Raw genomic sequence first — 18,026 nt, forward strand, 5'->3', positions numbered from 1 at the left:
ATCAAACCTGGTAATGGGCAGTCTGTTTGCCATCAGCCAGCTCAGTGTGACCGAAGCAGGAGTAGCTGTGGTCACAGGGTGGGCTGTTGGATGGTTTCAGTACCACGGACAGCAGCTCACATAACTCCCATTTCTGAACTCGATGCCAAGCTTGGTTTTCTTTTTTCCAGAGCAGACAGTGGGCCTTTGAACATAGCACACCCTGCTGGATACCACAGTATTTGCAGAGGGGTCATGGCAGGAGAGAACTCCTCCCTTCAAAAGCATTCATCACATAGATCAGGGCACATTATGACACTTATTTTTCCAACTGAGAGCGAGGAGAAAACAAGAATGGATTAGAGAGTTCCAAAATCACATAAAAGATCAGAACCAGAGCCACAGATGGTCAGTAAGCACAAGGATATTCTAGGTCATCTTTATTATCATCATTGTTATTGTTATTATCAGTCATTTAGGTACAGGAAAAAACCTCTCTGTTCGATCCCATAGCTCATCACAGGAGACTGATAGAGAACCAGACCCAGGTAGAACACTCACAAAGTTATACACAAAACAAAATGCGAGCGATTTACCTGAATGTGCAGGTGACGTTCTCACATGTGACGCCTTTTAAATCCACGTGAAGAAATCATGCACATCCCAGGGAGTTAAAACACTGAAAGCCATTGGAAGGTTGGTCCACCTGAGTCTGGTGGTTTGAAATATATTTCTGTGTCTCGTCTCCATATAATCCTGCATTAATTCTCTTTGGACCACGATACAACGGCAACTGTTTGAGGCAATGCTGACGAACAACCAGCAATTTTAATCAGGGCTAATTTGAGGGGCAATGGCGGAAAAAATATAAAGCATGTAACTGCCTGCCACCCCTTTACTAAGATTATGAAAATAAATAATAAAAAATAAAAACTGTCTGTTTCAACCGCCTCAAAAGTGGCCCAAGTATCATTGTCTTAAATTAGGGGTGTTCACACAACAACACATGGGAGTCAGCATGCTCACAGTAACTCACATACAGATATGAATGTCTTTATAGAATATGTATCTGTCATCACAGCTTGGCAAAATTACACTTATACACAACAAATGCACAATAACACCTGGAACCATAATACCAGCCAGTTGAAAAAGACCCAAATACATTTGACTTTATCCAGTCAGAAAATGATTCCTGTTAAACGGACAGCCTCAACCCCAGTAGGTGGCGGTGATATCGTCCAATAACAACAGCCTACAGCTAAAGAATTTATGCTTGCAAACAACCCGTGAACACACACACACACGCACATACAATTGCACACACATCCATTTTCTCTCACACCTATTACATGTTAATAACATCATGAGAAAGATGAATCTCTTTTAAGTCAGTGACTGGATGTGAGATAGTATAAACTACCTACAGTATGCTGCTATGTTGAGAGCAGTAAACCTGACAGAAGTACAAAACACTCCAGAACACCTCTTGTTGGCAATTATGTTGACATAGTTACGTTAGGCTATATGTAATCATTGCTTGGCAGCATACAAAAATAAAAGAAGTTGCTCTGGTGCATATTCTGAGTCATCTGCATTTGAGTTTTGTCGTCTCTATGCAAACTGAAGGAATTGTCATTGGAACATTTTTTCAAAAAATTAATGAGGCTGGCTCTATATATATATATATATATATATATATAGATTCGTATTAGGGTGTCACTGTATCTGCTAACTATTATACAACCAGTAGCAGCTCCTCATTGGTGTAGCTTGTTGGCTAGCTATTTTTTATTTTTATTTTTTTTTTAAGCAAGCCTGACTAAATGCATATTTCAAATCATTTGTGAAAAGATGACACACCTGTCAAAAATTGTTTTAGCAGTCTTCTTTCTCTGCTGAGACCAGAATTTCAGTTTGAATTCCTAAAACAGTATCATGTTGGATTCCTGGTGTCACTTTAACTAGGCTGGTGTTCGATGACCAGTTATCTGCATATGCACGGATTAGGAATTGAACAACAGCGTCACTTTACCTACACCATCATAGACTATAAACTAATACAACAACCAAGGGCCCATGTTTCCACAAGTCAGTAATCAACACAGGAAAAAGGACTGGAACTGTGTCAGGACTGTGATCACCAGTCTGAGGACACCAGGATTAATTAAATCTGAGACATTTAAGTGATTCCATTTTAGCACTTTGTGTGCTCAAAGATCTTTTCATAGGCCGACTGAGGCGATGTCTCCCTAAACATAATGAAGTCTCAGTCAGTGTCAGTGTCTGTAATCCTCAACCTGGTTTTATGTGTGTCTGTGTGTGTGTGTCTCTGAGTGTTCATATGGGATACTCTGCTACACTTGGCATTGTCTTAATATTTTCACATAGTCGTCAATTTCTCAACATCAGATGAAGAAAAGCATGTCTCAAAAGACAGTTTCTCTGTTGTGGTCTCGGATGAGATACAAATAAAAATAAAGCATCATATTGAAATTACAGCAGTAGCCATTGTAGAGGTAGCCCATCCCTGCATCGACCCAGTATAATCAGGACTCTATTATCAATCAGTTGCAACATAGCAGCAAGACAAACTGGTACCTGTGAAATGGTTACGTAGATCTGTAATTTGGAAATGTTGGCAGAAATCCACATAAATGCCATGATCCACTTTCAACGCAGTGTAGCAGACCTTAGAAATGCATGGTTTCAGCCATGGCTGTGACAGCTCTGCTTTTATGGCCAAAGTCCTAGTAAATATAAAGTATCAGGGCAAGAGTGGGTATGAAGGATAGAGGCAATAGAGGAATAGAGACATAAAGAAAGAAGCTGGAAAGACGTCTGGTCCTCCTGACTCACAGCCTCTGGGTGAAGTTTTCTGGGAATACTCCTTTAGTGGGATTTTCTTTGTTCTGCTGCCAGTCGTCTTGTTTTATTCCCATCAGCCAGCCCTCATCCTGAACACACAGGAGAATAGTCAACTCCACCATCAACTACAACACAGCAGAACACATCGATGTGCCAATGTGCATACCTGCTCTTCTGGGTTGTCAAAGGGGATTACTAACACCACATCTCCAGCCTTCATCTCAAGTTCATCTGTGTCATTGGCAGCGTAATCATGCATCACCTGGACCTACATCATATATATGCAAACATGAATTATTACTATATGTAAAAGATACACTTGGGGTTAAGTTGACGTTCAAAACGTTTGTTCATTTTAATTCTGTATCTGGATTTACCTTGAACATAAAGCCAGGAGGCAGCTCTGCAGGTTCTGATGGTGCTGCTGCTGCTTCTGTTGGCACTGCTGCTGTGGATTCTGCCTCTACTGCAGGTGTCTAGACAGTAGAAAGGGGCATAGTTTACCGAATTGCTTTTGTCTCAACTTATTCTTGTTAAGAGAGATAGTTAAGCCCTTTAAGTCCCAAATTTCTTTAAAAGTAAGGCAAAAACCCGAAGAACTAAATAAATGAAAGAGTCTGTATGTTGAAAAAGCATAATTGATATTATTATCTTTAATATTAAAATGATAGACAACTATTCATTGCAGGGAAAGCTTACAGAATTACAAATAATTAGAACTTATGAAAAAATAAACATAATGAGCTGGATTTTCAAAGAACTTTAAAAGATGCCATATTTAATTACAGGTCCTTAAACAAAAAAAGATTCATTGGTTGATAAAAATTGTTATAATTATGACGCGTATGAGAGGCATTTAAACCCAAATAGCCCCCATGTGATATTTTGGCGTGATACTAACAGTTTCCTCTTCTGTTGTTGCTTCTTCCGGTGCTACTGCAGCAGCTGCTGCTGATTCATCCTGCGTGACAGAGAGGGATAACAAAAAATTTACAGAAAGGAATAGATAGCGGCCATATGTAAGGAAGTGGAAAGAATGAAAGAAAGAAGGAGGAACAGACAGATGACACAAAGACAGACAAATAGACAGGCAGCACAGCCCTAAACAGCAAAGTCATAGTTAATGCAGGCATGCTGAATAGAGAGCAGGATTAGATACATGAATATTTGCCATAAAGATAACGTTTTTGCAAAGGACATTAACTGTGTAGATGTGTGATTAGCAGTGAATGGGAATCATCATTTGCACTGAGAAGCATGTTTCTATTCTTTTCTTTGCCTCATCAATACATTTCCATTATGCCTGTGTCACAGTCGATGCATCTGTGCTGCTGGCTCAGATGCATCCTAAATCTCCAGATTTCTCCATCTTCCCTCTTCCCATCCATAATTTCTCTCTCTATCTGCTTCTTTCTCATGCTCAAACCTCCTCCTCAAGAGCTGATGCATCCACCATTTTTCGTCCAGATGCATCTCTCAGTTTATTTTTCTCTCCTTGGTTACCTGACCCTCTTCATTATCCAACGTGGTGGCAGCTGGAGTGGTTTCTTCCACAGCAGCGTCAGCTGGAGCCTCAGCTGTAGGTGTGGCAGGCACCTCTGTGGCCGGCTGGCTCTCTTCATCACCCCAGCCCTCCTGGGCTTCAGCCTCGGGGTCGTAATGAACTGGTTGGCTCCCATCATCCCCCCATCCCTCCTGAGCCGCAGTCACAGGGTCATAGGAAACTGGTTGGCTTCCGTCATCCCCCCAACCCTCTTTGGCAGCTACTATGGGGTCATAGCGGACTGGCTGCGAACCATCATCCCCCCAGGCCTCTGCAGCAGCAGCTACAGGGTCATAGTGCTCCTGGGTGTCCTGTTCCTGAGCACCACTCTCCTCAGGCTGAGGGGCAATGGTCAGGTTTCAAGGAATCAGAGGTCATAAGAGATGTTTTACCTTATTATTTTTGAGTACATTTTATTTGAATGAAATCAAGGAAAATATTTTTGATGGGCAAGGGATTAAACAATTGAAAGGGACATTAAAGGGGACTAAAGGGGTTTTCTGCTAGAAGCGTGTTTGCTATTTCTTATGCTGATAAATTCCATTGTTCATTAATTTTTGCAATGCAGGTGACATGACTCTAGGGAAGCCAAAACGACATTGACATCACTGGCATGAGTGCAAATTGTCAAATGTTAACATGCTAACACGCCAAACCAAGTCAGGGAACACAGTACCTTCATTAGCATACAGTAGTATGTACAGCTTTACAACACTTTTAAAATGGCTTCTACTAAAAGATGTTTCATTAAAAAGGGCTAAAAGGGGTTGAGAGTTGGTATAAAATATCATTTAGATTAATATAAGGTCAAATAGAGCAGTTTTGCAGTTATGAGAAGCATGAACAATGCCATGGACACCAATGGGTGTTCAGCAGCAGATGTCAGCAAGTCATCATCATCACCATCATCATCATCAGCATCACCGCAAGGCCGAAGAAGACTGATGTAAAGGGGAAAACCTTGACAGAGGAGGTTCAGACTCAAAAGACAAATGAAGATAAGGAAAAGTGGCAGTAGAAAGCAGGAAAGAAAAAATATTCCCATCAGAAGATAGTTGGCAGATCTTCTGTGTAGTTAGCAAGCATGGCCTGTATTCCCACAGCTACGTTCAGATGTAAGAATAGAAGTGTCGCCCCTTTCTAAGTCATCACTGCTTCACGGTCTAACAGCTGAACTGCATGACTGTTGTGACACATCCATCTTACAGCGGCAGGAATGAACAAAAAGATTATTTGATGAAAAGGATGCCAAGTTGCAAGCAAGGCGTTGTGAAGTTGGCCACTAACTCTTTGGTTTCATTTGTAGAAGAACTGTCTGGGCAACATGGGCAACTTCACTCAACTTTCAGAACACATCTGTTCCCTGTGCGTTACATAGAGCACGTACTGAACCATGTGAACATACAGGGATACGAGGGCGAACAGAGATGAAACAATGAGGTCAATTCAGTTACAAATCATTCTACACAGAAGATGCTTAGCTTACAGCCGTGCGTAACTGTGCACATTTACATTCAATTCTGATGGTCTTAAAATTAGTCTTAGCTATGTGCTGCATGTCGTTTACATCCTGCAGATATGTGTAAATGTAAAATGTCCACTTGAAACTGAATTGACCAGGTTCCGAAATTCTATTTGTGCTGTACCACAATCTCAGTGTTATCACATCAAGCACTGCAGACACAAGCACAGCGCACAATAGATTTGGGACAGAAAAACAAAGAGGTCCACTGATGCAAAACACTACTTGCAGGAAAAGAACAAGTCCACTTGTAGTGCAAGTCTTTCAAGCATCCTCCAGTTGTGTAGCAGCAAGCACAATGACAGATGGACTTGTATAACGGTGATATGCACAAGGCGTAAATTTAAACAATGACAAACGAAGTGACGTTTACAATGAACACAAACACGAATATGCTGATAGAGATGATGATCATCATGATCATTACATATTGTATGATTATTTTTACACATTTTCTTAGGATGAATATGATAAACTTACCCACGAGTCCCAGTTTGCAGGCTGTCGAAAACAAGCAGGAGAATGAGACGACAGGTGGAAAAAAAAAAATAAAATAAAAAGTTGTTGCTTAGACCTGTAGCATTTAGTCAGGCCTTTCCAGGGCAGGTCCCATGCTCTTACCCTACAACCCCATCACAGGAGATCTTTAGCAGAAGAGTACAGGCACTATTTGGTAACCAGAAAAGTGCAAACAACGTACACGGGAAGAAGTACATTCAAGTAAAATATACATTGTGCAAAAGCAAATTTTGCTCAGACTCATCATTCCCACCACCAGGTGTGTAAAGCAAGGACTGCAAAATCTCACATTATTACTCTCATGTGCCTTTTGATTAATAATAAGCAGTAAGATTAAAGGAATGATTTCAAGTGCTTACTTTACATGATGTTAGTTTGAAGACTCACATGTGATTTTAAGCAAGTTTAGTATATTAATAATGCAGCAATTAATACAGCTTATACGATTGAAACTGTTCTGATATTTATATCTAATATCTGTCTGTCTGGGGCTAAATGTTGAAACTTATTTCACTAACTGAGTTGCCTGCATTTCATTTATGTTGTCTGGTGGTGAGGAGACGTTGAGACTGAACACAGTAAGTATATGTTATAACAAAACAATAACCCAAAAGAGGCTCCATATTAGGCTGGCACTACAACGGATCTAACTGAACCATTTTATGCCTCACAAATAGTTTGAGGAGTTTATGGTGTTATATAAAAGAAATATAGAATGTTTTAAAAACGTGAGAAAAGAAAATGGAATGGGTACTTCATGGATGAGATAATATTGCGATCTGATCATTAATTACAATAAGGTAACATTAGTGGCAGTTACTGTTATTATTATGACACTCTTCCAGCCATGACATCATATGTCACTGATTATTTTCTATATAAATATATAATAATTCGAAGTGGATCCAGGGCAGTACAGCAGCTGGTTAGTGCTGTCGCCCCACAACAAGAAGGTTGTGGGTTTGGTTCCCTGATCTGCTGCCTTTCTGTGTGGAGTTTGCATGTTCTCCCCATGCTCCCGTGAGTTTCCTCCCACCATCCGAAGACATCATGTTTGGGTTAACTGGTGACTCTAAACTGTCTGTAGATCTGAGTGTGAGTGTGAGTGTGAGTGGTTGTTGGTCTCTGTCTGTCTCTGTGTGTTGGCCCTGTGATGGACTGGTGACCTGTCCAGGGTGACCCCGCCCTCACCCAGAGTTAGCTGGGATTGGCTCCAGCAGCCCCCACAACCCAGAAACGGATAAGAGGTAGAAGATAAATGAATGAATAAGTCAAATAGATCCAAGAATCAACAATAGATCTAAGCTCATCTCATCTCCAAAGTTTCATGACTGGGATAGTTTACCTGCTTCTGGTACCAACCAGCCAGAAAAAGATAGACAGTAGGTTACATGCCAATTTACAGTCAAAGCACTGGAATACTTTACTGGGGCTTTAGTAGCAGACCTGGAGCAAACAGCATCTGAAATATTCTTTTACAAGGTGACATAACATAAGTGGTGCTTATTTTATCTCACCCTCCAAGTAACAAGAGCAATGGTTACATTCTGTTGCTGTAACATGTGAATCTCCTTATCTGAAGGAGCAGTCAAGGAGTTTCTTTTCTAAACTTTCAGTCTACTCAGCTAAGATGCAGCGAGGAAAACTCAAGTCATTATAGCATTTCACATTTATGTTCTGCTGTACTTTTGCCCAGGTCTGTTGAGGAAGAAGTCAGAGCAGAACAGAGCTTACAGTCTACAATTCATGCCACGAGTGATCTGTGGATTGTGCTGAAGCAGGAAAAAGTGGCAGGTTTCTACAGATCATCATGCCATCATCCACCTTTTGTTTGGAAAATCGAACTGAAGCAGAGCAGGTAACACCTCAAACTATGCCAAACTTATCAAGTGATTTCATTCTGTATCCTCACTTATCATGCTTATTTTAAATATTATCAAGGCCAGACAATTGTAGATGTTGGCTAAAATAAAATTTAACACGATACTTCAGCATCTGCTCAACTCGTTTAACTGGAACAGATCATATTGCAGGGGAATCACTTGTGAAGCTTGGCATCTCTTGCAGTGGAGTGTCTCTATATGTTCATGCCATGACTCATCCACCTGTGGAACCGTGAAGGCTTTGGTGGCTGCACTGAAAGAGTCCAGGTCCATGTCCAACAGGCTGCTCACTGCAGGACTGTCAAACTGATAACAACAGGAATAGGAGGACACATTGGCTAACTGGGCGCAACAGAGGAGGTGAGGAATTGGTCAGAATAGAGCAAAATAGAATAGAATAGAAAAGGAAATAGAAGGGGGGGGGGCGATAGGCCAGAAGAAGGAGACCTGCGCAGAAAAAGGTAAAGCTTAGATTTTTGTCATCAGCAACTGCTCACTGACCTCTGTAGGGGAGGTGACACTGATATCTGGAGTAGCTGCGGCATCAAATAGATTGATGATGTTCTCCGTTTTCATGTCCTTAGATGGAGTCACCTTGGGCGGAGGAGGCACTGCTGGCTTTAACTAAGATAGAGACAAAAACATGGCGACAAGGACAAATTATAATTACTCCAGCGCTTTGAGATTCAATTCTGTATTCTGTGTTTGACTTTTCAATGTGAAGAATGAAAGCACTTATAGATATGGAAAAGAGAAGTCAAACTCAGATCCCACAATAATGACAGCTTTTCTGAATGTGTCTACCTTGGAAGGAGATTTGGGGATTGGGGGTGGTCCTCCTGGCCTGAGAGTGTGGTTAGATGGTTCTTTGACACTGAGTGAATGAGAGAAGGAAAATCAATGACAAAAGGACAATATAGATTAAAGATAAAATATCAAGGATGGCAAACAATATTACAGGAGGGCAGCAAAGGTTAAAGAGAGCAGCTAAAAGCTAGAACACCACTTGAGGAAATTTAACAAGGCATGCTCTACACAAGTTCAAGTGAAAGTCAAAGTCGTTGCAAAAGCTGTCATGCATAGTGAACCTCTTTCCCCTCCATTCCTCCCATCCCATGCAAGCAGGCTAAGTATGTGCCTCCCATAAATTCTCACAAGCGAGTAGTGATGGAGGCATTCGCGGTCATTCAGAAGACGTTCTAAATTGGACTAAAGCAGCCCCAGATCTGCAGATGTTTAAAGACTTTGTGCCAAACTGCAACTGGATGAGGCATTGTTTTTACTTTGGTGGCTTTAAAAAAAAATACTTCACCATGATTACATTACCAGCCAGCAACAGTGGACAAATACTCTGGGCCCCAGAACTACCGGCCCCCATAAGCTACAGGCTTAAGGTTTGTAGCCAGGTTTGTGTGAATGCATTTCTAACATCACTTGGGAATGTGTAACATCAACAGGGTGCTTAAGGACCTAAGGCTGGTACTGCTTTATTAACTGATCTGGAGGCTCTAATAAGTTCAGTTTTGTGTGTCTCTGTCTGTATGAATATATTAAGCCAAATTACAGCAGAGATTGCAGAGAAAGGGAACAGGGAACAGCTTTTGCCACAGGGCCTAAAATATTAACACAGCACACTTATTGCGAGTTTAGCAGTGGATGATAAAGTGTCAAAGGATCTCACGGTGGGAGGTAAAGGAGAAGTGTGAACTCTGAGATTTGGGTTGTATTATTATGTAACAGCGTTGCCTGGTGCAGCATTACAGCCACGGGCCTGTTCATCTTTTATACATCTGCAGCTCTGAGTGCACAACTCTCATCAGACAACCTGTCTGTCAATTCACAAGCACTATTTCTTCGTGAAATCTCCTGAGTCCCCGCAGACTCACTGACATATGGGCAGCTGGACAGACATGTCAGTTGGACAGACAGACAAGAGTTTGTCACCATGGTTACCTCCTATTTGCTCCTGATGATGTGGTGGTGCGGTTACCTGTCTTTCTGCAAGGGGGGTGGGGGGTGGCAAGGGGGGGGGGGGGGGGGGGGGGGGGGGTTCAGGGGTGGCTCCGGGTTAATGAAAATGTCTGCGATATGCTGTGTTTTAATCAGCTGGTTTCAAATTTTACAGACAGAACCAAGAAACGAGGGATCAACCTCCTACTTAAATTGATAAAACAATCAGTCGGATATTTTAGGATAATCTCTTTAATACTATTTTCAGTTTTGAGCTTTAGCACTGTCTAAAAGTGGACAAGTGAAAAGCACTGGACATAAAAGCTGTACCTTAAAAATGTTGCTATCGTAACTCAGATTATACAGTAGCTACATCAAAACACACAAATGATTGAGTATTCTGGTGAAGACCGTTGCTTTTATCAAGCAAGTGATGTTTCTCAACAGATTCGAATATTTACGGATATGTCTGAAAAGATTTTTTTCTAATCACCCAAGCAGAAAGAGCCCCAGAAATACAGAAGAGCGAGAATTTCCTCACCACAAACCACAGCAACCGACTAATGAGGCTCAGCACTATAAACGGGTTCCCAGGGTTTCATATAAACAGCTGGGTTTTTACCTGAGTGGAATTTCAACAAAATAGAAAAGCAAAGCCTTCATACAACACCCCTGAATGCTTGAGTCTCAATAGCATTACTTTATTCCGCTGGAAATAAATACCTGAAATGGCTCCCTAAAGAGCTAGAGAATTACAGGGCACAGTAACGATCAGAAAATCTATATAATTTCTTTGCTCACTAACCTGGTCGTGTCTGAGCTCTCTAATTTCTCCAAGACGTCGTACAAATCCTGATCCAACTGCAAGGAGGGGAAAGGGAAAGGTGTAAGATATTATACTATTATACCATATCATTAACACAAAATATGGATTTTCCCATTTTCACTTGTTATCCAATTATCTTTAACAGCACTAGGACCTTATAAGTATCATATACAGTTATGGTCAGAAATGTACATACACTCATCATCAGCGTGAATGTAACCGTTCTTTTTCCAGGGTGGAATGATTACGTACATCTTCAATTATTTTTTTAAAAAGAAGAATTGGGTGCAAAAGTGTGAATTAATTTTTGATGTTCTCTAATCCACGCAGGGTCAAAATCATACATACAATTATATACTTACATTCACCTAAATCTTTCAATAAGTAGTGCTGAAGGTTGTAGAATGTCTTTTAACTTAACAAGACAAAGCCCCATTAACTTTTCTTTAGTGGTCATGACTGACAGCAGCTGGTAGTTTCTCTTTGACAGCATAAGGATTTGTTTGACATCACTCATTGGATTAACCAATACTCAGAACAATGAAAAGCCCAAGGAACTCAGTGACAATCTAAGAAAAAGAATTAAAGTAAGTAAGCAAGTAAGAAAGTCTGTTGCAGCCATTTCTAAACAACTGCAAATTCCAAAATCATAAGTTCAAACAATTGTACGTAAGTACAAGTTATTTGGATATGTCACCACTTTGCCAAAGTCTGGAAGAAGGCCCAAACTGTCTCGCTCAGATGAAAACAAATTGGTTAGGATGTTCAGGAACAAGCCCCGGGACCGCCAAGGCTCAAGCCTGCTATGAACTGGAGACTGCTGGAAAGCCAGTGTCACTGTCCACAGTGAAGCGAGTTTTCCATCGCCATGGACTGACAGGGTGCCAACCAAAAAAGAATCCCTTGCTCCGAAAAAGAAACCTTCCAGCTTGACTGAAATTTGCAGCTGCCCATATGGACAAACCAGAAGCTATCTGAAGATTCAGATTAGACAAAGATGGAGCTATTTGGCCACAGTGACAAGAAGGATGCTTCAAGGAGTTAAGGTGAAGCTTTCACACTGTACCAAGCGTCATGCTTGGGGGCTGCTTTGCTGCCAGTGGTACTGGTGCACTGAAAAAAGTAGACGGAATAAGGAAGAATGATCCCAAATCACACATCAAAACTGGTTTCGGAGCAGTTTAAGCAGAGCTAACATTAAGCTTCTGGAATGGCCTTCCCTAAACCCTGATCTCAACCCTATTGTACATTTGTGGACAATGCTGGTTTGTGCCAGGAAACCAATTATTTAAATTAACTCTGCCAATTCTGCCAAGAAGAGTGGTCAAATATCCAGCTGGAGTTATGCCGCAAGCTTGTTGGTGGCTACAAAAAGTGTGTGTTCGAGGTGAAACGTGCTCAGGGACTTTTAAGCAAATACTAGTGAGGTTGTATGTATATATTTCAGCCTGTATGTATAATTTCGACCCTCCATTGATTAGAGAAAATCCAGAATACATTCAAATCTGTGCAGCCAACTTTTGCTTGTAAAAGTCATTGAAGATGTACGCTGCATAATAATTCCACCCTGGAAAAAGAACAGTTCAAATAAATCATTAAAAGCACAAAAATTAATATGACATTCATGCCGATGATGAGTGTATGTAAACTTCTGATCATAACTGTACATCATCCACACACTGCAACTTGTCTATATATTTGTCTACAGTTTATTTGTATCATCATACCCCAATTCAGAGAGAGAGGGGATATCGACAACTCTCAAGCTTAAGCATGACAGGGACCAGTCTCAGTGGAGCGAGTTAAAACCTCATGTCCTGGGTTTGTTTTACTGGGCCAAAACTAAGAACTGAACTTTAACAGACTGGTCTCAGTAACAGTGCCGATGTTCAGCCGGAAGTTTACAGGTCATGCTGATGTAGTCAGAGGCACCATCTGGCTTGCTCAACTTTTCCATGGACCATTATTTGAGATTGTGTTTCGGGTTTCGTTTTTGTCGAGTTTCTATCTAAATGCAGCAGCAGCATAGAAGAGGCTCACCCGGCCCATTTCCTTGTGAAATTTCTCCTCAAAACCAGCCAAACTCTGGAAGGTGCTGACATAAAACCCAACACGGCTGGAGAGAGACAAAGGAAGGAGAGAGAGGCAGTACTGACTGAATTACTGACTTAGTTTCGTTCAATATCCTGTGAAGGTAAAAGTGGCACAATTGTAAGTGAAATGTAATTATGGTATCCATCCATTACCAAGAAAATCCATTTGCACACACAATCACACACATAGAAGCACACCTGTTCCAGAGCGAAGGTAACTCTTCTTGCAAGTCAATATTAATCTCCTCAAACACCTTCTGGGCTCTCTCCAACTCCTCCTCTGCCTGAAACACACACACACACGATACATTGATGTTGACATGATACATCAGGTGTTTAGTGATTGTGTCTTTGAGGTACTATGGATAACTGACAAAATATATTTCTGCACACGGCATATCCTCTTACAACAAGGAACAGGAGCTGCCATGATTGGCAGCATGGTTTAACTATGCCTGCGTTGTTGTCAATTTTATTTTGTTTTTCCTATATATTCAACAGTAGCATGTGACGAGGAAGCTTGGAAGAGAGCGAGAGCAATAAAATGCAAAGGACTTTACCCATCATTGCTTCATAACCAGCAATACTTATAGGAAATAAGAGATGTGTGTACCTGGCTTCTTGACAAACTGCTCTGGGCAACATTGTGTGCTGATAATATCCCCTGAGCCCAGCCTGGAGTGGCCCTCTCCAGCAAAGAGGAGGGCTACAAGAGAGAGAACAAGTTCAAACAGTTAATACTCCTACTTCATTAATGGAACACTACTGATAGATGTCAAACAATTTGCATTTGATTTACCTTGGTAATCTTAATGCCTCCGTCCTTTTTCTTGGTCTTGTGTGTAGCAGCGTAGTTGTGCCTGGCACTGTCGTAATCGACCAATTTCCTGTCCCTCTTAGCTATGCGAGCCTGGAATCAAAGAAAGAACAGAAGGCAAGAGGACAGTGAGTAATAGTGTTGTCTGCATCTGTCTCCAGTGAGATGCCCAGGTATCAATGCAAACACATTTTGTTTGAAGCATTGGTTGCAATTGTTTAACCAGTTCTTTAATCCTCTTTACAGCCGTTTCAGTGTTATTAATATTCCTGGCAAAACTAAAATCGGAGTAGGGTATGATTATTAAAACTATAGTGAGGTTATTATGTGGAGCAAAGTCTAATTGCCTCTGCATGAACACATGATACTAAGGCATCTTACCTTGATATCAGGGAACTGGCCCAGGTAAGTATCCATGGAGATGAGAGCATGATCAACCAACTTCTGGTGGTAATCAGTCCATAGAACATCACAGTCCTGCAGCATGACAAACATAATAGCACCATAATATTTCTCTCTATGTTAGAGTTGACTCCAGTTCCGTTGCTATAACTGGCTTGGCGCCCTTTTTTTCTTTTTCTTTTTTTTAAATAAAAAAAACAAAACAAAACTTTAAAAGAATTATTGCTGCTACGGTTTTGTCAGAGCATGAACTATTACTGTGTGTTGTGTGAAGGTCATTTCAAACACAAACATAATGAGGTCAAAGGGGAATTTAAAGAGCTACTCAGTTCTCACTGACTTGTAAACCATAAGAACAAAAAAAAAAAAAAAAAGAAAAAAAAAAAAAAAAAAAGCCCACAGGCACACATTGACTTTTCAGGGCTCAATTTTTCAAACTGTGCAGCCTCAAAAAATAAAACCAATAAAATTAAAATTGAATAAAATTAAATACAATAAAATAAAAATTTGTGCGGGCATGCACATCAGCTCATCAGGAGCCAAACATGTAAATACACATGAAAAATACAGCAACTAAGATACAATATAATCAAATGGTTTAATCCTCTACATGAAAACCAACTCATCCTCAATCACTGTCTTTTAAACGCATTTATAAACGTGCCTCTAACCTCAACAATGGAATCCACTTCATTGTTGCCGTACCATTCGGGCTCGTACATGTCAGCGAGACACGACTGGAGGTTCTTGGAGGACTCATGCATAGCTGAGGACAAACACACTCTACTTTAATGGACATTTATAATTGCACGTTGACATTCCTGTTTATGCATTCATGATTGCGCCAACATGTCTAGCCAGAATGCACGTGTTTGAACGGGCAAGTTAGTGTGTGGGACCTTTCACTGCCTCCAGGTACGCCCTCAGGTCCCTCTGCAGTTTGCTGCCTTCAGCCTGTGAGTAAAACACACAACATGATGCTTGAAACACAAAAGAGCACAGCAGAGACAAGTACAGAGAAGTTGAGACAGTTTCAGATTCAGTAAATTCATGATGATGCAGAGTGCAAGCTACATACATGACAAGACAGTCTGGCAAACTACATCCCTCATTAAGTTGGCCCGTTATATAATATTTTGTACAATAATAACCCATTCACTGGACGATACTCACATATTGTTTGGTGAAGTTGATGACGCCCTCCTCGAAGGCAACGTCTTTGGTCTCATCAGCTTTGCCAAGCTTCTGGAGAACCTGTCCATCAAAACAACAATGACATTAGTGACCATAATGATGGAAAATGTGGCAACTGACTGGGGGTGAGTTTCTGATGTGCCCACAAATACACCTAACGTGAATATTCACCAATTTGTCTTGCTGTCTCTCACTAATCAGGAGCCAAATATGTAAATACACATGTAAAATACATCTGCAGGAAAATGAATTGCTTGCTTGCACTGGGAGAATTAAGCCATCAGTAAGTTAAATCTATAGTACAAAACACACATCCCTGCATTGCTGTTCCGTTCAGAGACATAAAATACAATGGCTGTAAAGGGAACCATCCTCTGGTTCTCTCTGCCTACCTCTCTTTACCCAAACAGTTCACCGTGCATCTTAATGGACAGGTAGCGCCCCCTGTCATTTAATCTGCACCCAACTCGACAGTGCATTAACGGACAGAACAGGCCTCTTATATACCAGTTACACACATTGCAGCATGGGTGTTAAATAGTCTGGCGACCTAGTGGCATGCTAGAGTGAACACCAGTCGTCCTTAGGACTGAGAAACCCTCGTGGAGATACCTCAGTATTGACTTAAAAACCAAAACCACATCAAGTGCTCAGGATGAAATATGAGCAGGCCAACAGTACATCTGACTGCATTGTGAACGCTTCCGCTGCATGGCATAGACTCAGAGAAGATTATATTTGAAGTGGACACCCCATCCCCAAAAAAACACAGCATCCCTGCTCTTATTAATATCATGTCGTGATGCGACACTGCGCCTCGGTGCTGGAGGATGCGGCACTGCCGCTTCGCATCCCGCAGGCCTGAAACATCATCTCCCGTATAGCGCATTAGAGCAGGGCCGGCTCTCTTCTTACCTTTTCTTGGGCTCTGGTTAGTTTTTTCTGCACGTTGCTCGCCACTTTCCCTGCAGTCAACCCCTTCCCCAAATTCAACTCAGCCATTTTGTAGCGTAGATCTGTCTTTGGATGCGGGGAAGGAAGGAAATAAAAATAAAAATAACAACGATCGGATGGACCGCTACGGCGATCGGTGAAGTAAATGCATCAATGTCCGATGAAGAAATGACGTGGAAAAATGTAACTATGAGACGTTGTGATATTTAGGCCTGTGTGCAGAGAGCTATGCTGTGGATGTGATATTGAGCCGCTGTGAGCGCGTCCGTGACAGAGGAGGAGGATGCTGAGCGAGATGATCTTAAAGGTACAGCTGCCGCTAAACATCTACCAGATTAGACCCGAAATATCAACATAATCAACTGTTTCTGTGGAGGGTCTCTTTAAAATGCTCCGATTTTATTCTTAACCTCGGTTTCTTTTTATTTAGCCAAAGCCAATGGTGGTAAGACCATTCAAATAAAACTGTCTTAAATTCACCAGAAAGAAAAGTAAAACATATCTCTATTTAAATTTATAACTGAGAAAAAAATACCGTAGAAACAATGACCAATAAACATTCAGTTGGGTTAAGTTCATCTCGAAGCATGCAGTGAGTCAAACTTGTGTGTTTCAGTCAGATATAATATTGTTACATAACAGCTGAGGTGAAATGAAAACATGCTCCACAGCTCAACAGTCAAGTGACTCAAGGAATTAATGTTTGGGATTTACTGGCAGTAACAACAGAGTAAAGGCCGCAGTGAAATATAATACTGTCTGCTGGAGAGAAAATTGATTTTTTAAAAGTTCAATAAAGTGAAGCGATATAAATAAAAAATAGGCCCTTTTCTACGCTGTTTGAAAGCAGTGCTTGTTTAAACGGCTTTACATCCGGCTGGCAGAGGTGCAAGGTTCTTTAAGAAAATAGTCCCCGGCCATCATGCTCAGCGTGGGATGTTACTGGACTAGCTCTGACTCCCTGATGTGGCCCCTTCCCAGGACGCAAAGAACCACACAACAATAACACCAATCACCCCGCGAGATGGCGCTATAGGCCCATTTCAGATCCACATCTTCGAGCTGACCACTTCCCAGAGGCTGTTTTTTTTTTATTGCTCAAGGGCTGCAACTAACTCACAAGTTAAAGCTGTGCGGGCCAGTGTTGTCCGTGTTGCCTGTTAGATGACTGGACCTGTGAGGTGGTGAGGATCCCTCACAGCACACTAACACACACCCTGCTTGGTCTCAGGTGGTTGGTGCTGGCTGGGAGCTCTCCAAGGTCCTGAACTCACTCTGCTGGCACTGAGGGGACTGACAGGCAGCACAACAAAACACTCTCAAAACGACACTTGGGTCTTGTTTTGTTTCGTTTAGTTCTTTCCCCCCTCCCCCCTGCCATCACAGCGGGTGTAATAATGGGCCTGGCACGTGATATAGCATGAAAGCATGTTTTAGCAGAAATCCTTCTTGCATGTGAGTGGGAAGATGGTTAGG

General features: G+C 41.4%; 1 protein-coding gene across 1 annotated transcript; it reads right to left on the reverse strand.

The window, feature by feature from the left end:
* Positions 1-445: 445 nt before the first annotated feature.
* On the reverse strand, positions 446-16,674 carry bin1a (bridging integrator 1a). Its single transcript, XM_029530109.1, has 19 exons — positions 16,512-16,674; positions 15,576-15,656; positions 15,302-15,356; positions 15,074-15,168; positions 14,382-14,477; positions 13,983-14,093; positions 13,797-13,889; positions 13,382-13,467; positions 13,131-13,206; positions 11,070-11,125; positions 10,268-10,312; positions 9,119-9,188; positions 8,816-8,938; positions 6,393-6,413; positions 4,351-4,728; positions 3,749-3,808; positions 3,225-3,323; positions 3,014-3,115; positions 446-2,936 (listed from the first exon to the last, which is right to left on the reverse strand). Exons 1-19 carry the CDS (start codon positions 16,596-16,598, stop codon positions 2,835-2,837), a joined length of 1,836 nt encoding a protein of 611 aa, XP_029385969.1. The 5' UTR covers positions 16,599-16,674; the 3' UTR covers positions 446-2,834.
* Between the last annotated feature and the right edge of the window lie 1,352 nt (positions 16,675-18,026).

This window comes from Echeneis naucrates, chromosome 21 (assembly GCF_900963305.1).
Source record: "Echeneis naucrates chromosome 21, fEcheNa1.1, whole genome shotgun sequence".
NCBI classification, from domain to species: Eukaryota; Metazoa; Chordata; class Actinopteri; order Carangiformes; family Echeneidae; genus Echeneis; species Echeneis naucrates.